At 44.7% G+C, this 20,267-nt stretch overlaps 1 protein-coding gene across 1 annotated transcript in view; it reads left to right on the top strand.

Moving 5' to 3' along the window:
* Nucleotides 1-20,267, top strand: part of LOC120049727 (large neutral amino acids transporter small subunit 2-like) — a 34,545-nt gene that overhangs the window by 11,600 nt on the left and 2,678 nt on the right. Inside the window, exons 2-9 of the mRNA XM_038996091.1 lie at nt 4,492-4,696; nt 7,295-7,446; nt 12,492-12,617; nt 13,912-14,065; nt 14,323-14,446; nt 14,806-14,909; nt 16,576-16,672; nt 18,766-18,915. Coding sequence (XP_038852019.1) covers nt 4,492-4,696; nt 7,295-7,446; nt 12,492-12,617; nt 13,912-14,065; nt 14,323-14,446; nt 14,806-14,909; nt 16,576-16,672; nt 18,766-18,915 — 1,112 coding nt within the window. The remainder of the gene's footprint in view (nt 1-4,491; nt 4,697-7,294; nt 7,447-12,491; nt 12,618-13,911; nt 14,066-14,322; nt 14,447-14,805; nt 14,910-16,575; nt 16,673-18,765; nt 18,916-20,267) is intronic.

Raw genomic sequence — 20,267 nt, 5'->3', positions numbered from 1 at the left:
CCCTTGAATGAGTAGGTGTGTCCAAACTTCTGACTGGTACTGCACGTGTAGAGAAATGTTGAAGTGAAAGAGAACATATGACACACACACACACACACAGACACACGCAAGCCCTCATCAAACTACACCACTAGCACATTCAAATCTCAAACAGTATCAATATCTTTGACTTTGAACTTTAAATTCTCCACACTCAGCTCCGACTGCAAGCTCTAACATATAACCTTTGGCCCTGAAGCCCTATTGGCTGTCAATGTTTATGAGCCAATCAGTCAGCTTTCTGATTCTCAACCCCTGACCTCTGATCCCTACTGCTTTGTCAGATCTCTGATGGAGCGCGAGTAGTGAACCTGTCTGAACCAGAAACACACACACACACACGCATACAGGCACACACACAGTCTCTTTCATGTTTCCTTGCTCTATAAACTGACTGACAGTCTGATGCTTATAGAGGCTGTCAGTGCATTGTTCTGATGTTCAGATGTAGTGGAGGCTCCTCCCTAGTACACACTCATACACACGGGCCTCTCGTTCCTCATTGTACTCTGTAACCCCTCTCCCCCTCTTTCTCTCTCTCTCCCTCTCTCTCCCTCAGTCTCTCTCTCCATGACTCCTCATCCTCAGTGCTCACTCAGCACATTGCGTTCCCACTGTCTGCTGGCGGGCTGCTCATTGCTTTTGAAACAACATTTTCTCTCTCTCTGTCTCTCTCTTTATCTCTCTCTGTCTCGCTGTCTCTCTCGCTCTCTGTCTGTCTCTCTCTCTCTGTCTCCTTTGTCCAATTTTCTCTCTGCCACCATTCTTTTTCCCTCATCCATTTTGCACTACACCAATGTTAATCTCCCATTGTTCTGTTTTTCTCTCCTCCTCTTTCCACACACTCTCATTAGAACTGAGAGGCGGAGCAATGAGGGGCCTTAACGGCCTCTGGTGCAAAGCTTACTCTTCCCCATGGGCATGGTAACAGAGTACTCCCACTGGGCACAGATGTCAATTCAATGTCTATTCCACATTGGTTTAACGTCATTTTATTGAAATGACGTGTAAACAATGTTGATTCAACCAGTGTGTGCCCAGTGGGTGGTCTCTCAGTGATATACACTGAGTGTAAAAAACATTAGGAATACCTTCCTAATATTTAGTTGCATCCCCCATTACACAGCCAGAGTTCTTGGCACAAACCAGTGCGCCTGACACCTACTACCACACCCCATTCAAAGGCACTTAAATCTTTTGTCTTGCCCATTCACCCTCTGAATGGCACACCTACATAATCCATTTCTCAACTGTCTCAAGGCTTAAAAATCCTTCTTTAACCGGTCTCCTCCCCTTCGTCTACACTGATTGAAGTGGATTTATCAAATCAAATCAAATTTTATTTGTCACATGCGCCGAATAGTGTAGACCTTACCGTGAAATGCTTACTTACAAGCCCTAAACCAACAGTGCAGTTCAAGAAGAGTGAAGAAAATATTTACCAAATAAACTAAAGTAAAAAATTATAAAAAGTAACACAATAACATAACAATAACGAGGCTATATACAGGGGGTACTGGTACCGAGTCAGTGTGGGGGGTACAGGTTAGAGGTAATTTGTATATGTAGGTAGGGGTGAAGTGAATATGCATAGATAATAAACAGCGAGTCGCAGCAGTGTACAAAACAAATGGGGGGGGGGGGGGGGGGGGGGTAAATGTAAATAGTCCGGTGGCCATTTGATTAATTGTTCAGCAGTCTTATGGTTTGGGGTAGAAGCTGTTCAGAAGCCTCTTGGACCTAGACTTGGCGCTCTGGTACCGGTTACCGTGCGGTAGCAGAGAGAACAGTCTATGACTTGGGTGACTGGAGTCTCTGACAATTTTATGGGCTTTCCTTTGACACCGCCTATTATATAGGTCCTGGATGGCAGGAAGCTTGGCCCCAGTGATGTACTAGGCCGTACCTCTGTAGCGTCTTACGGTCAGATGCCAAGCAGTTGCCATACTAGGCGGTGATCTGACCGGTCAGGATGCTCTCGATGGTGCAGCTGTAGAACTTTTTGAGGATCTGGGGACCCATGCCAAATCTTTTCAGGAGAGGACTAAGTACACACCCCTGAGGGGCCCCATTGTTGAGGATCCGAGTGGCAGATGTGTTGTTGCCTACCCTTACCACCTGGGGGCGACCAGCCAGGAAGTCCAGGATCCAGTTGCAGAGGGAGGTGTTTAGTCCCAGGGTCCTTAGCTTAGTGATGAGCTTCATGGGCACTATGGTGTTGAACGCTGAGCTGTAGTCAATGATCAGCATTCTCACATAGGTGTTCCTTTTGTCCAGTTGGGAAAGGGAAGTGTGGAGTACGATTGAGATTGCGTCATCTGTGGATCTGTTGGGGCAGTAAGCGAACAGCAGTGGTACTAGGGTATCCGGGAGGATTCTGTTGATGTGAGCCATGACCAGCCTTTCAAAGCACTTCATGGCTACCGATGTGAGTGCTATGGGGTGGTAATAATTTAGGCAGGTTACCTTCGTGGTCTGCTTGAAACATGTAGGTATTACAGACTCGGTCAGGGAGAGGTTGAAAATGTCAGTGAAGACACTTGCCAGTTGGTCCGTGCATGCTTTGAGGACATGTCCTGGTAATCTGTCTGGCCCCGCGGCTTTGTGAATGTTGACCTGTTTAAAGGTCTTGCTCACATCAGCTACCGAAAGCGTTATCACACCGTTATCCAGAACAGCTGGTGCTCTCGTGCACGCTTCAGTGTTGCTTGCCTCGAAGCGAGCATAAAAGGCATTTATCTCGTCTGGTAGGCTCACGTCACTGGGCAGCTCACGTGTGGGTTTCCCTTTGTAGTCCGTAATAGTTTTCAAGCTCTGCCACATCCGACGATTGTCAGAGCCGGTGTAGTAGGATTCAATCTTAATCATGTATTGACGCTTGTCTTGTTAGATTGTTCGTCTGAGGGCATAGCGGGATTTCTTATATATGTCCGGATTAGTGTCCCGCTCCTTGAAAGCGGCAGCTCAAGCCTTTAGCTGGATGCGGATGTTGCCTGTAATCCATGGCTTCTGGTTGTGATATGTACGTACGGTCACTGTGGGGACGACGTCGTTGATGAACTTATTGATGAAGCCGATGACTGAGGTGGTATACTCCTCAATGCCATTGGTCTGTGCTAGCAAAACAGTCCTGTAGCGAAACATCCTCGTCGTCTGACCACTTCCACTTTGAGCGAGTCACAGGTATTTCCTGCTTTAGTTTTTGTTTGTAAACAAGAATCAGGAGGATAGAATTAATGTCATATTTGCCAAATGGAGGGCGGGGGAGAACTTTGTATGCGTCTCTGTGTGTGGAGTAAAGGTGGTATAGAGTTTTTCCCCTCTGGTTGCACATGTGACATGCAGGTAAAAATTTGGTAAAACTGATTTAAGTTTGCCTGCATTGAAGTCCCCGGCCACTAGGTGCGCCGCTTCTGGATGAGCATTTTCTTGTTTGCTTATGGCCTTATAGAGTTGGTTGAGTGCATTCTTAGTGCCAGCATCGGTGTATGGTGGCAAATAGACAGCTACGAATAATATAGATGAGAACTCTCTTGGTAGATATTGTGGTCTATAGCTTATCATAAGGTACTCTACCTCAAGCATACCTCGAGACTTCTTTAATATTAGACATCGCGCAACAGCTGTTATTGACAAAAAGACACACACCCCCCACCCCTCGTCCTACCACACGCCCCCTTTTCCTTCGTCTTTTCTTCACGCAAATAACGGGGATTTGGGCCTGGTCCCGGGAGAGCAGTATATCCTTCTCATCGGACTGGTTAAAGGAAAAAGCTTCTTCCAGTTCGTGGTGAGTAATCGCTGTTCTGATGTCCAGAAGTTATTTTCGGTCATAAGAGACGGTGGCAGCAACATTATGTACAAAATAAGTTAAAAAATAAGTTACAAACAACGCAAAAAAAATAACAAAATAGCACAGTTGGCTAGGAGCATGTAAAACGTCAGCCATCAAGTGACATCTTTAAGGGATAATAGCTTTCACCTGGATTCCCCTGGTCAGTCTATGTCATGGAAGGAGCAGGTGTACCAAATGTTGTGTATACTCAGTGTAGATTACACTCACGGTTGGAATCGGGATTCTGTAGGAGGTGGAACTGTGCTTTTGTTACACATATTGATTAGAATCCCTCTCATTGTTTTCAATCTGTTCCACTCCCCCAAATTGAGCTCCTGATTGCACCCTGTGACATGCTGGTGTCCCATCGATAACGGTCCCCTCTCCCCTCATCATTAGGTGGTGGAACAGATGTTTTTTTCATTTTATTCATTTAACACTTATTTAGCTAGGCAAGTCAGATGTTCTCTCACTTAAGCTCTTCTCCCCCTTCAGCTCTTCCAGCTTATGAATGACACTGGTGTCACACTAATAATCGTTCCCCTTTCTCCTCAGTGTCTCAAATAACTGTTTGTGTCACATGAATAACCATCCCCCTCTTCTTCTCTCTATCCCAGGTAATATCATCGGCTCTGGGATCTTTGTCAGCCCTAAGGGCGTGATGGAGAATGCTAGCTCAGTGGGTCTGGCGCTGATCGTGTGGATTGTCACCGGCATCATCACGGCCATCGGAGCGCTGTGCTACGCCGAGCTGGGTGTCACCATCCCCAAGTCAGGGGGAGACTATTCATACGTCAAGGACATCTTCGGAGGACTGGCAGGGTGAGTGACTAGAGCTGTGGTGTTTGGTGACCTTTGACCCACAGCATACAGTACCAGTCAAAAGTTTGGACACACCTACTCATTCCAGGGTTTTTATTTATTTTTTACTATTTTCTACATTGTAGAATAATAGTGAAGACATCAAAAATATATTTTAGATACTTCAAAGTAGCCACTCTTTGCCTTGATGACAGCTTTGCACACTCTTGGCATTTTCTCAACCAGCTTCATGAGGTAGTCACCTGGAAAGCATTTCAATTAACAGGGGTGCCTTGTTAAAAGTTAATTTGTGGAATTTCTTTCCTTCTTAATGTGTTTGAGCCAATCAGTTGTTTTGTGACAAGTTAGTGGTGGTATACAGAAGGTAGCCCTATTTGGTAAAAGACCAAGTCCATATTATGGCAAGAACAGCTCAAATAAGCAAAGAGAAACGACAGTGCATCATTACTTTAAGACATGAAGGTCAGTCAATCCGGAAAATGTCAAGAACTTTTAAAGTTTCTTCAAGTGCAGTCGCAAAAACCATCAAGCGCTATGATGAAACTGGCTTTCATGAGGACCACCACAGGAAAGGAAGACCCAGAGTTACCTCTGCTGCAGAGGATAAATTCATTAGAGTTACCAGCCTCAGAAATTGCAGCCCAAATAAATGCTTCACAGAGTTCAAGTAACAGACACATCTCAACATCAACTGTTCAGAGAAGACTGCGTGAATCAGACCTTCATGGCCGAATTGCTGCAAAGAAACCACTTACTAAAGGACACCAATAAGAAGAAGAGACTTGCTTGGGCCAAGAAACACGAACAATGGACATTAGACCAGTGGAAAAATGTCCTTTGGTCTGATGAGTCCAAATTTGAGATTTTTGGTTCCAACCGCCGTGTCTTTGTGAGACGCAGAGTAGGTGAATGTATGATCTCTGCATGTGTGGTTCCTACCGTGAAGCATGGAGGAGGAGGTCTCTCTCTCTCTCTCTCTCTCTCTCTCTCTCTCTCTCTCTCTCTCGCTCTCTCGCTCTCTCGCTCTCTCTCTGTGTCACTCACTCGCTCACCCTCTTATCTTCTCTGACAACTTCTACCCAGAACATATCATCAAACCTTTGTCCACATTGATTGAAGACTGTCTGTGTGTACATAGTGTTCTCCCAGACGGTAAACACACAACTTGAGTTTTGACCTTGTCTTGTAACAGTCTCATGGATACATGGGTATTTTCAGATAGGAATCCACCCAGACAAAACAGCACCTCAGACTATTGTTAGTGTCCCATTATAGACATCAATACATCAATAAGAAATGTACAATGAAACATGAACTTCTACCCAGAACCAACTGATATTCTCTGTTTGAAGGCTTTGTTTGGTATGTTAGAAATGGTCTTGAACTGTTTCCTCCAGGTGCCTCAGATGTTTTGGTTTGAAGTTTTTCGGGTCGCATACTGTTTCCCTGTTTCCTTCTCTCTGTGATACCAAGCTACAATCAAGGAGTGTTTGTTTGGATGGTGTACTGTATAGGAGTAGGAGGAGGGTGTCGATAAGGACACCCCTGTGTTCCCGGGGGGAGTGGACTCTTCCACGGAGACTCTCCACAGGTCTCCATAGGGTTTTGTGGAAGTGCCCACTCATCCCAGTGGTGCAGGGCCAAGCATTCCAGGGGCCAGACTTGGTGGTGGTGGTGACATACAGTCGTGATGACACGCTATCCGCAGTGTTAGCAAATAAAGTCCTTAACTGATGGCTCAGCTTTGGGGCTTTAGTTTAATCTTACAGACTTACTGCTTTGTGAACATTTGTTAACACACACACACACACATACACACACACACACACACACACACACACACACACACACACACACACACACACACACACACACACACACACACACACACACACACACACACACACACACATATATAGAAACACTTAGACATACATTGGCTCAACACTCGCTCACACACACGCATAAACACACACACATGCTTTGTGAGGGACAACCAGGCTAACAAGGTGGACGCAGCGAAGCGTAATGCTCGCTCCATAAGCTTGTGGAGAATTTGTGGAAAAACCATGTCCTAATGTGGCCTCCTCTCTAGTCAGCTAAATCTCAACTCCCCATTGCCCCCTCCCTAACACACACACACACACACACACACACACACACACACACACACACACACACACACACACACACACACACACACACACACACACACACACACACACACACACGCGCGCGCGCACACACACACACACGCGCACACACACATTCTAAGTGAATAACCTGTATTCTTCTAAGTGTAGACTCTGCCCCCTTAATTTCATATTTGATACAATGTTATCCATTCGACCTACTGTATGTGTTACCACACTCTGACCTGAAGCTAGTGTGTGTGTGTGTATGTGTGTGTGTGTGTGTGTGTGTGTGTGTGTGTGTGTGTGTGTGTGTGTGTGTGTGTGTGTGTGTGTGTGTGTGTGTGTGTGTGTGTGTGTGTGTGTGTGTGTGTGTGTGTGTGTGTGTGCGTACATCAGTGTCTAAATGCCGTTCATAACCCTAATTAACCCCTCTGCCTCCATCTCTCCCTCCCTCCTCCTCTAGGTTCCTGCGTCTGTGGATCGCGGTACTGGTGATCTACCCCACCAACCAGGCAGTCATTGCCCTCACCTTCTCCAACTACGTTCTACAGCCCCTCTTCCCAACCTGCTTCGCCCCGGAGAGCGGACTGCGCCTGCTGGCCGCCGTCTGCCTACGTGAGTACCCTATATCCTGGAGGGAGAGGGGGATGGTGGGGGATGGAGGGATGTTGAAGAGTTGAATGGATTGAATGTGACCGACAGAGAGAGAGAGAGAGCAAGGGAGGGAGGGAGGGAGGGAGGGAGGGAGGGAGGGAGGGAGGGAGGGAGGGAGGGAGGGAGGGAGGGAGGCACTTTCAGCTGTGCAACAATTACTGAAAGTCTGAAAAACTCTTTAAACTTTGACAACTTTAAATTAGTTATCCTGTCAACTCTCTGCATGCCAAAGATTCTTTGTTTGTGTTGTAGTAGCGCCACTTGGTGTTTTGGCCATGATCCGAGTTCTCTGACCATGGGTAAAGTCACACATGGATGTGAAAGAGAGAGAGATAGAAGAGTGGAAAGGGCGGGAAAAGGACATAAGAAAGAAAGAGGAGTGAAACATCAACAGACTGTTCTTTCACAAATCTAAGAATATGGGATAGGTGCCAGCAGTAGCTACACCTGGTTTACGCCTTATAGCTTTCACCTATCCAATCATATCAGATCTGTGAATGAGAGTGAAGGGCAAAAAGAAGGGAACAACTTTGTGAGGTCACCCAGGGTCAAAGAGCATGTAAGGAAGAGAGTGGGTATAAAAGAAGGTAGCAAAAAACACAGCAAGAGTGTAGCAGAGTGGGAGAGTGTTTTAAGACAAACGGATACTTGTGTTTGCTCCACTCTGAGAGTCGTAGTGCCGGACCTCTCTAAGAACTTCACACACGCTGCCCAAATACCACAAGCAGTGCTCAGACAGTCAGAGAGAGACAGATACACCTTTCAAAACGAGACGTTTTGCCGCCAAATTTTTACCGACTTTTCTTTATATCTGAAAAGGTGTTGCCGGCGACAAATGATGTACTTTTATTTCCTCCAACTGACCTAGTAATCATTGCAGTATTGTGTTTCAAATTCCCGCCAACCTCTCAGTATAAATGTCTCCTTTCATCTTACCGTTCATCATATTGAGAACCATATTAAGGTAGGCTGTTGGTGGGTGATTGTCTTCCGTGTCAGTGTTTGTACCACACGGGACTGTTTCGTTTGTGTAGTCTGTTCCTGTTCGTGCGTTCTTCGTTGTTTGTTAAGTTCTCATGTTCAGGTCGGTCTACGTCGTTTTGTTATTTTGTATTTATCAAGTGTGCTTCGTGTTTCGTCTTGTCTAAATAAATTCATCATGTATTCATCACCCGCTGCATTTTGGTCTGATCCTTGCTCCTCCTCGTCTGAGGAGGAGAACGACTTAGACGAACGTTACACAGAGAGAGGGAGTATGAACAGTGTGAAGCTAGTTTGTGAAAAGCAACAACCTCCCAAATATTGTCGTCTGTCTGTTAAATCTTTCCAAAAAACCCCTAAGAACTGTTTAATAATCATTTTCAAATCAGTATTTTCTAAGAAGATCTTATCAATAGATCTTTGCACTTGGATCAATTGTTACTTGAGCGACTGATTAATAGTTTGGGAAACTGTTCTTTAGTGTCACCATTCACGTCTACAGTACCCACTTTATCTGTAATGTACCTGTATCTATCTTGTTGCCCATGTTGCCCATAGAGCAGTATACTCTGATAGTTGAACCCTTAGTACAATTCCTCTTTTTCATCCCCCTCTTCCCTATCTCCCTTTTTCTGCCCTTCCTCCGTCTCTCTTTTTTTTGTGGTTTCTTACTGCCCCTTGAACGTACAGTGCACTCTGGATCTGTGACTGGCTGACTGTGTCTTGGGGAGGGTGGGTGTCAGAGGTATTCTGTAGGTTGTGTTATACAAGAGGTTTTATGTGTCTAAGAGAGTCGTGAGAGTCCAGGCGTCCTTGCTGTCTGTTTTCTATCACAGAGGCCCTAGAAAATCAATATACAATCTATAGCAGGTATGGGGATGTTTTTTTGTGAGGGTGTATGTGTTTCCAGTATCTGAATGGTGCTGTGCAGTCACTTATTCTGACTATACACCAAAAAAACTCAAATATACAATACAGTATATATATATATTAACTGCCCCCCCCCCCCCCCACCCCCACAAACACACACACACACACACTCCCGTACCCCACTCCTGTTTTTGTAAACACACAACCACTAACCATTCATTGGTCACTGGCGATAGACTCGTGCTGCAGCTACTTTAGGAAAGTGTTAGTGGTTGTGTGCCGCAAGCCAGCTCCTCCCCTCTCTCTGTCTCCGTGGCCTGGAGTTGCGTGGTGCCTTGTTATGGACCTCCGAATGTCCCAGTGTGTACTCAGCTTACAAACAGCTGAGAATGACTCAGGTTCTCAGAACGCGCCCGGTTTCCCAGGTGTCAACCAGTATATGTTCCTCTTAGCCTGACCACATGTAGAACAGAGAGGAGTGGGATTCGTGCTGTTTTGAAAATGAGAGTATGAGACAGCCTACAGTAGGGCTGATTAAAAAGTTTCCCTGCCCTGCACCACAGGTAAAAATAAAACGCATGTGCTGCCAAGTGGATATGACTGCACTGTCAGGGGCATTTTGCAGAAATGTCACTGATGTATTCCATTACATATGTTATTGTTACTGTAGTGATTGCAAACGCACTTGCCGCGTGACATCACCCTGGGAGAGAGCACATCTGTACTGTTCGTTCTTTGTTACATATAGTTCTCGTTTAAATTTAGATGTGTGGTTAGACACACACACACACACACACACACACACACACACACACACACACACACACACACACACACACACACACACACACACACACACACTGCTCAACTCATATGTGTGTGTCTGTATTTCCTGTTTATCAAATGAGAGTGCAGAAACAGCACAGTCTTACTCCCCATAGCGTACACTGGCTCTCCCACACACCACTACCACTGTTGTGTCTACAGTTTGTTGCAGCTGTTATTTTGTTAGCCTGATCCAAGATGTGTACTTTATGCGCTTTTTACGCTCTATTGTACAACAATATTCAGAGGAGTTGGATAAAGCACAAACAGATCTGGGACCAGACTAACTATGTGTTACCGGCTGACAACATGCCCACAGATCAGGCCAAACAGCCCCCTACCCCCTTTCCTCTCACTACCCCCTCGACTTCCCCCAGACCTCTAAACATCACACACTCTTTCACAACTATAAACTACTAACAAGCCCCTCCTCTCTTCCCCTGTTCCTCTCCTCCTCTCCATCTGTGTCTGGCAGAGCAGCCCGTCACTGTTCCTTGGCAGACTGACCAGATCAGCTCGGCGGTATTTCTAGTGTGACGTGTGTGTCATGTCATGTGTGAAACAACAGGGTCTTGACAGGGTTCTGTAAACCGTATTCAGCCCAGACGGCTGCCAATAGCTGCACTATTAATAAATCAATTGGCGGGTGCTTGTAGTCATTCTATTTCACACATGTACAAGTGCGTGTTATACACACGTGTGAATTGGAAATGTTTATTCTGCATATCACAACTACCCCTGAGACACTCACTACCGACGGCGACCCTGCAGCAATTAAGGTTAAGTGCCTTGCTCAAGGGCACATCGACAGATTTTTCACCTTGTCGGCTGGGGAATTTGAAATAGCGGCCTTTCAGTTACTGGCCCAACGCTCTTAAGCTAGGCTACCTGCTCCCCCTATCGTTACTATCACGTCTAACATTACCCGAGTAAGTAAGTATCCTTACCCTTGCAACAGTAAGGAAGCAGGTCTGCCAGAACAGCCCATAGACCAGAAGCCTATCTCCTGTTTCTGTAGCGTAATGCAGCTTGATGTACAAGTACACCCCCTGGACAGGACGTTATTCCATTGTGGGACCGTGGTGACATGTACTGTACAGCAGTACGAGAAAGGTGGAGGTGGGACAGAGTGCAGGATAGACACGCTGAACCCCAGTCAGTGTCTGTGGATGAACTCAGACCCATGAGCCTTTGGCGCGTGGTACGTGTCATTGTGTCCGAGAAGTTGAGAGGCAAGGAGAGAGGGGGTCCTAGTTCGTTGTGATGGTACAGCCCCACTGGGCACACACTGGTTGAATCCACGTGGTTTGCACGTCATTTCATTGACGGTAGCAAAGGTAACTGCGTGCGTCACCTTTTATGACACGTCCTGGCCAGTTGTAGCACAATGTGTGTTACTGTATCTCCCGTCACACACACACACACACACACCTTCTTCTCCCTCCTTCCGATTCTCTATCCATCCGCTCCTACTGTTTCTGTTTCCCAGTCTCTCTCTCTCTCCCTCTATTCCTCTCTCCTTACGTCACCATTTCTAGTACTGTGACCACTAGCTAGTGTCCGTGCACTCACACTGACCGCTGTTGGAAGCCCTTCAAAAAAACAGAACAGAAGGGAAATATAGTGTAGTCGTGTACTTCTCCCTTTGTGCATTGTTAGCAACAGATCTATGCTGAGTTGATGAGAATTCTATGGTGAGAATTCCTCCAGTCTACTATGTTGTTTATTGTACTGGGATTCGCCATTGTGTTCCTATGTTATTCTGGCCTGGCTAGTGTAATGTAGCAGAGAGCAGTGGAGGACATGAATGAACGGAGCACAACGCCCAGCGTGAATTGTATTGTGTTGATCTCTGTTGTGTAATATTTCTTGTAGTTCAATTTAATTCAAGCTTTATTGACAATTGAATTCAGTTTAATTCAACAAGCTTTCGTGGCATTATAAGTCCCTATGTTATATTGCCACAGCAAAAACGCATAATGATAAAAACACATTTAATCAATTGTAACACTCTTTCTTATCGCTCTCTCTCTCTCTCTCTCTCTCTCTCTCTCTCTCTCTCTCTCTCTCTCTCTCTCCCTCTCTCTCTCTCTCTCTCTCTCCCTCTCCCTCTCTCTCTCTCTCTCTCTCTCTCTCTCTCTCTCTCTCTCTCTCCCTCTCTCTCTCTCTCTCTCTCTCTCTCTCCCTCTCCCTCTCTCTCTCTCTCTCTCTCTCTCTCTCTCTCTCTCCCTCTCCCTCTCCCTCTCCCTCTCTCTCTCTCTCTCCCTCTCCCTCTCCCTCTCCCTCTCCCTCTCCCTCTCTCTCTCGCTCTCTCTCTCTCTCTCGTTCAGTGTTGTTGACGTGGGTGAACTGCTCCAGTGTGCGATGGGCCACCAGAGTCCAGGACATATTCACAGCCGGCAAGCTGCTCGCCCTGGCTCTCATCATTATCATGGGCATCGTGCAGATCTGCAAGGGTAGGACTAGGCACCGTGTGTGTGTGTGTGTGTGTGTGTGTGTGTGTGTGTGTGTGTGTGTGTGTGTGTGTGTGTGTGTGTGTGTGTGTGTGTGTGTGTGTGTGTGTGTGTGTGTGTGTGTGTGTGTATTTGTGTGTGTGTGTATTTGTGTGTGCGTGTGTGCGTGTGTGTGTGTGTGTGTGTGTATCACACTCCATACCACAGAGTCTGCCCATCTCGCCATCTCTCTCTCGGTCCAGAGACACCACAAAGACACCAAACCCCACTGACATCCTATCACTGGGTCACTGTGGACTCAAAGTCTGTGTCCCAAATGACACCCTAATCCGCATATAGTGCACTTCTTTTCACCACAGCCCTATGGGCCCTGATCGAAAGCAGTGCACTACATAGAGAATAGGGTGCTGTTTGCGACACAGACATAGCTTCCCTATTCACAGAGATAAGATGTCACAGTTCTGGGGCCTCTGATAAAACTCAGATGGGGACAAAGAGAGAGTAAGAGCAAAAACTGAGGGAGAGAGGCGGGGAAGAGGCAGACAATGACAGAGAAAGAAGGAGAGGAAGAAAGAGGGAGGCCGGAAGAGAGATTAAGGATGCATGACCTGTTCGTATTGGCATGACAACGAAAAGATGAGACTAGGAGGAAAGGACAGAGATAGACGGGGTCGGAAGTAGACATGGTGTGCAAGCCAATAGTGTGTACTCTGTCACACACACAAACACACACACATGCACACACTGCGTCCTTATTGTTATGTCCTATGTGTGACCTGGCAGCTCCCTTATCAATCTGCATTGCAGTAGTAGTGAACCAATTTCACAAAGCTAAAATCTCTACACATCCCCAAAAAATCCTCATTCAAATTTTTTTATTTTTTATAAATACGTATTTCACAAAAATACTAAATCTAGGCCTACACCACCCTAAAATCTAGGCCTACACCACTCTAAAATCCAGGCCTACACCACTCTAAAATCTAGGCCTACACCACCCTAACATCTAGGCCTACACCACTCTAAAATCTAGGCCTACACCCCCCTAAAATCTAGGCCTACACCCCCCTAAAATCTAGGCCTACACCAGCCCTAAAATCTAGGCCTACACCACCCTAAAATCTAGGCCTACACCACCCTAAAATCTAGGCCTACACCACCCCAAAATCAATGCCTACACCACCCCAAAATCTAGGCCTACACCACCCTAAATTCTAGGCCTGCACCACCATAAAATCCTCATTCTAAACCCCATTTGTTCGCTCTTCTTCCCCTCTATTCCTCTCTACTCCTCCAGGGGAGTACTATTGGCTGGAGCCAGCCCATGCCTTTGAGCCCTTCCAGGAGTACGACGTGGGGCTGATAGCCCTGGCCTTCCTACAAGGCTCCTTCGCATACGGAGGATGGAACTTCCTCAACTACGTCACTGAGGAGCTGGTTGACCCCTATGTGTAAAGCCCTACTACAATTAGTCCATGCATGTGTCCCAAATTCAATCTTTTGATATTATATTTGAGAACTGGACTGATCCCTATTGAATGAGACCTACATGTCTTTAATGAATGGTCTAACTTTTTGGTCTACCTTTTTGGTCTACCTTTTCCCCATCCCTCTCTCTATTCTGAACTGGACTGATACCTATTACCTACGTGTCTTTAATGAATGATATACCTTCCCCCCCATCCCTCCATTCCTCTCTCTATTCTAGGAATCTTCCTCGTGCCATCTTCATCTCCATCCCCTTGGTGACGTTTGTGTACGTGTTTGCCAACATCGCTTACGTCACAGCCATGAGTCCTCAGGAGCTGCTGGCCTCCAACGCTGTTGCTGTAGTGAGTAGCTCCACCCACCATCCTGCCAGGATCAGGAAGCAGCTTTGGGTTTATTCACGTTCAACCTCAGTATTAACAAAGGCCTCTGGCGCCCCCTTGGCGGTCACAGAGAGATAATGGTCCTTAAATTCAGATTCAACTTTGAATTCTGCTTAGTGGAGTGGCATATCTGTACCATATTATCAATCAACTGATGCTACAATTTTAACTTTTAAGTGTATAAGTATCAAATCTTGTGTTGTAGCTATGTAGCAGTTCATTGAATGTGTAATTGTGTGTTTCACCATATTCTCTTGTCCCCTCTCTTCCTCCCTATATTCCTCCGTCTATTCCTTCCTTCCTTCCTTTTCTCCCTCCAGACGTTTGGTGAGAAGCTGCTAGGCGTGATGTCATGGATCATGCCCATCTCTGTTGCTCTGTCCACCTTCGGAGGGGTCAACGGGTCCCTCTTCACCTCCTCACGGTATTCTCCTCCACATTATTTATCTGCCTCTTGTATCTCTGTTTTTCTTTATCTCTCTCCATATACAGTACCAGTCAAAAGTTTGGACACACCTACTCATTCCAACATTTGTCTTTATATTTGACTATTTTCTACATTGTAGAATAATAGTGAAGAAATCAAAACTATGAAATAACACATATGGAATCATGTTGTAACTAAAAAAGTGTTAAACAAATCAAAATATATTTAACATTTGAGATTATTCAAAGTAGCCACCCTTTGCCTTGATGACAGCTTTGCACACTTTTGGCATTCTCTTAACCAGCTTCATGATGTAGTCACCTGGAATGCATTTAAATTAACAGGTGTGCCTTGTTAAAAGTTAATTTGCAGAATGTCTTTCCTTAATGCGTTTGAGCCAATCAATTTCAAGATCTTTGAAAGTGTCTTGAAGTGCAGTCGCAAAAACCATCAAGCGCTATGATGAAACTGGCTCTCATCCTCTGCTGCAGAGGATAAGTTCATTAGAGTTACCAGCCTCAGAAATTGTATCCCAAATAAATGCTTCACAGAGTTCAAGTAACAGACACATCTCAACATCAACTATGCAGAGGAGACTGCGTGAATCAGGCCTTCATGGTCAAATTACTGCAAAGAAACCACTACTAAAGGACACCGATAAGAAGAAGAGACTTGCTTGGGCCAAGAAACACGAACAATGGACATTAGACTGTCCTTTGGTCTGATCAGTCCAAATTTGAGATTTTTGGTTCCAACCGCCATGTCTTTGTGAGACGCAGAGTAGGTGAACGGATGATCTCTGCATGTGTGGTTCCCACCATGAAGCATGGAGGAGGAGGTGTGATGGTGTGGGGGTGCATTGCTGGTGACACTGTCAGCGATTTATTTAGAATTCAAGGCACACTTAACCAGCATGGCTACCACAACATTCTGCAGCGATACACAATCCCATCTGGTTTGCGCTTAGTGGGACTATCATGTGATTTTCAACAGGACAATGACCCAACACACATCCAGGCTGTGTAAGGGCTATTTGATCAAGAAGGAGAGTGATGGAGTGCTACATCAGATGACCTGGCCTCCCCAATCACCCGACCTCAACCCAATTGAGATGGTTTGGGATGAGTTGGACCGCAGAGTGAAGGAAAAGCAGCCAACAAGTGCTCAGCATATGTGGGAATTTCTTCAAGATTATTGGAAAAGCATTCCTCATGAAGCTGATTGAGAGAATGCCAAGGGTGTGCAAAGCTGTCATCAAGGCAAAGGGTGGCTACTTTGAAGAATCTCAAATATAAAATATATTTTGATTTGTTTAACATGATTCAACATGATGATGAATATATTTTTGATTTGTTGGTTACTACATGATTCCTTATGTGTTATTTCATAGTTTTGATGTCTTCACTATTATTCTACAATGTAGAAAATAGTAAAAATGAAGAAAAACCCTGGAATGAGTAGGTGTGTCCAAACGTTTGACTGGTACTGTATATCTTTCTCTGTGAACTCTGTCTTCTAACTAATTTCTCTTTTTTTTTTATCGATGTACTTATCCCTTCACGTCACCCTTTCATTACTCCGTATTGTTGTACTGCGTTAGATTGTATTAGTAGTTAACCTGTCTCTCACTCACTCTCGATCTCTCTCTCTTTCTCTCGAACAGGTTGTTCTTTGCTGGAGCCAGAGAGGGCCACCTCCCCAGTCTCCTGGCCATGATCCACGTGAAGCGTTGTACCCCCATCCCTGCTCTGCTCTTCACTGTGAGTGCTAAATCCTTTCTATCTCTCTCTCTCCATCGCTCTTCCCCTCTCTCTTTCTCTCTCTATATGTATTTACCTTTGACACAGGTGTCTGTATATACACAGTACACTATACAGTGGCAATAAAAAGTATGTATGGAATTACCTGGATTTCTGCATAAATTTTACATCAAATTTTATCTGATCTTCATCTAAGTCACAACAATAGACACAGTGTGCTTAAACTAATAACACACAACTTATTGTATTTTTCTTGTCTATATTGAATACATAATTTAAACAAAATAGATCTCAGATTAAGATTAAGAATTGTTGACTTGCATAAAGCTGGAAAGGGTTACAAAACTATCTCTAAAAGTCAGTCCACGGTAAGACAAATTGTCTATAAATGGAAAAATGTCAGCACTGTTGCTACTCTCCCTAGGAGTGGCCATCCTGCAAAGATGACTGCAAGAGCACAGCGCAGAATGCTCAATGAGGTTAAGAAGAATCCTAGAGTGTCAGCTAAAGACTTACAGAAATCTCTGGAAGATGCTAACATCTCTGTTGACGAGTCTACAATACGTAAAACACTAAACAAGAATGGTGTTCATGGGAGGACACCACGGAAGAAGGCACTGCTGTCCAAAAAAAACATTGCTGCACGTCTGAAGTTCGCAAAAGAGCACCTTGATGTTCCACAGCGCTACTGGCAAAATATTCTGTGGACAGATTAAACTAAAGTTGTGTAGTTTGGAAGGAACACACAACACTATATGTGGAGAGAAAAAAGGCTCAGCACACCAACTGTCACGTTCCTGACCTGTTTTTCCTTTTTCTTGTATTTATTTAGTTGGTCAGGGCGTGAGTTGGGGTGGGTTGTCTATGTGTTATTTTCTATGTTGGGATGTTTGTGTTCAGCCGGGTATGATTCTCAATCAGAGACAGCTGTCAATCGTTGTCCCTGATTGAGAATCATACTTAGGCAGCCTGGGATTCACGTGTGTTTTGTGGGTGTTTGTTTCCGTGTCTGTGTTTGTTGCACCACACGGTACTGTATCGGTTTATGCACTTCGTTTATTTGTTTTGTAATTCAGTATTCAGTTTCGTTTTAATAAATCATTATGAACACTAACCACTCTGCGTGTTGGTCCGATCCATGCTCCTCCTCGTCTGAGGAGGAGAACGACTTCGACAGCCGTAACACCAACATCAAAACCTCATCCCAACTTTAAACTATAGTGGAGGGAGCATCATGGTTTGGGGCTGCTTTGCTGACTCAGGGCCTGGACAGCTTGCTATCATCGACTGAAAAATGAATTCCCAAATTTATCAAGACATTTTGCAGGAGAATGTAAGGCTACCTGACCGCCAATTGAAGCTCAACAGAAGTTAGGTGATTCAACAGGACAACAACCCAAAATATAGAAGTAAGTCAACAACAGAATGGCTTGAACAGAAGAAAATACGCCTTCTGGAATGGCCTAGTCAGTCCTGACCTCAACCCGATTGAGATGCTGTGGCATGACCTCAAGAGAGCGGTTTGCACCAGACATCCCAAGAATATTGTGGAACTGAAACAGTTTTGTAAAGAGGAATGGTCCAAAATTCCTCCTGACCGCTGTGCAGGTCTGATCCGCAACTACAGAAAACGTTTGGTTGAGGTTATTGCTGCCAAAGGAGGGTCAACCTGTTATTAAATCCAAGGGTTCACATACTTTTTCCAACCTGCACTGTGAGTGTTTACACAGTGTATTCAATAAAGACATTAACATTTATAATTGTTTGTGTGTTATTAGTTTAAGCAGACTGTGTTTGTCTATTGTTATGACTTAGATGAAGATCAGATCAAATTTTATGACCAATTTATGTAGAAATCCAGGTAATTCTAAAGGGTTCACATACTTTTTCTTCCCACTGTATGTACAAAAGTATGTGGACGCGTGGAGGCTGTTATAGCAGCAAAGGGAGGACTAACTCCACATTAATGCCCATGATATTGGAATGAGATGTTCGCAGGTGTCCACATACTTTTGGCCATGTAGTGTACCTTATATGTTCATATACTGTACACATATTGACCCATTCTCTCCCTCTCTCCCTCCCTCCCCCAGTGTCTGTCCACCCTGTTGATGCTGTGCACCAGTGACATGTACACCCTCATTAACTACGTGGGCTTCATCAACTACCTCTTCTACGGGGTCACTGTTGCCGGGCAGATCGTGCTGCGCATCAAGGCACCCGACATGCACCGACCGATCAGGGTGAATTTCAAAGAATACATTTTCTTGGCACTGGGTTCTCGAGGCTATATTTACTAAACGTTTCCAACAAATCTTCATTTAGGATACACTTTATATATACTGTATCTTATTTTTTCTCCAAACTTTTTATTTTACTTTTTAATTGGACGTCCCACTTTAAATCTTTGTCATACATCTATCTTATTATGATTCTTTAGCAAACTACTCCTCTTACACCGTTTAAGCTAGAAATTACATTCACACTTTAAAATGTGTAGACTGGTCTGGATACAACTTTTTGATAATATTTGTACTTTTTAACCTATTACGCTTTTTGTCCTTAAAAAAATGTAATCCTCCACTTGAATTGGATTTCTTCAACCTTCTAAAAGTCCCATTGTTATAAACTTCCATGACTTCAAACATTATATTCATTGTCAACAATGTCATTTTTGACACAAATCAGCTACTTTGACCACTTTCCCCATTGTCTCATGTTAGATAGCGTGACGACCGTCTGCACTGATCTGTCTGATAACGCGCACCCACCGGATAGCTAAAAATACATTTGGCTGTTCTAACGTTCGAAAATGTTACCAAGGTGACAGCGTCCACTGAACCACCTTTCCTAGCTACGTAGTGTAGTGAAGTTGTTGCTAATGCACAAATACTTTTTCAATATATCTGTTCTGCCGTAATAGTGCGCCCAGTTCTACAGCACAGCTGACTGTCCTCTGCGACATTATCATCGTGTTGGACAAATGTTACAAGGTAGCGAGGCACAGTGCCAGCTGTCACTCAGATACTGTACATGCTGATTTCTGAGAACAGTCCAATAACTTTGGTGCCGTTCAACTTCATCAGTGCGTCATAGCGTCATAGCTACTGTGTGTCATAGCTACTGCGATTTTTTAAATTTAGGAACTAGTGTTAGATCGATGAGCAAAAATCTTGATTTTTAGAGACGAGTTCCACGTCCTACAAGACAGATCAGTTGAGGGACGAGGGCCATAGGGGTGTCACATTATGACATCTCGGTCTACTTCTCTGCTATTGTAAATCTGAAATCGGAACACTTCCTCCACTACCACAAGAATACTTTTAAAGAGCTAAATCAAGTCCCACAAGTTTACTTAATGTAAAAGTGTCATCTAGTTTGTTTCTCAGTGTTTAATTCCCTTTTGAAAATAGGTGCAAATTTTATAGCTGGTGCAAAGATTTTGGTAAATCTGACTGTAGGTATTTGAGGGCTTATTCTCATTGTGTTTTTGCATTATGACCACCTCTCTCTCTCTCTCTCTCTCTCTCTCTCTCTCCCTTACTCTCTCTCTCCCTTACTCTCTCTCTCCCTTACCCTCACCCACTCCCTCTCT

The sequence above is a fragment of the Salvelinus namaycush genome, chromosome 6 (genome assembly GCF_016432855.1).
Source record: "Salvelinus namaycush isolate Seneca chromosome 6, SaNama_1.0, whole genome shotgun sequence".
Classification (NCBI taxonomy): domain Eukaryota; kingdom Metazoa; phylum Chordata; class Actinopteri; order Salmoniformes; family Salmonidae; genus Salvelinus; species Salvelinus namaycush.
This window is presented reverse-complemented; position numbering and strand designations above follow the sequence as displayed.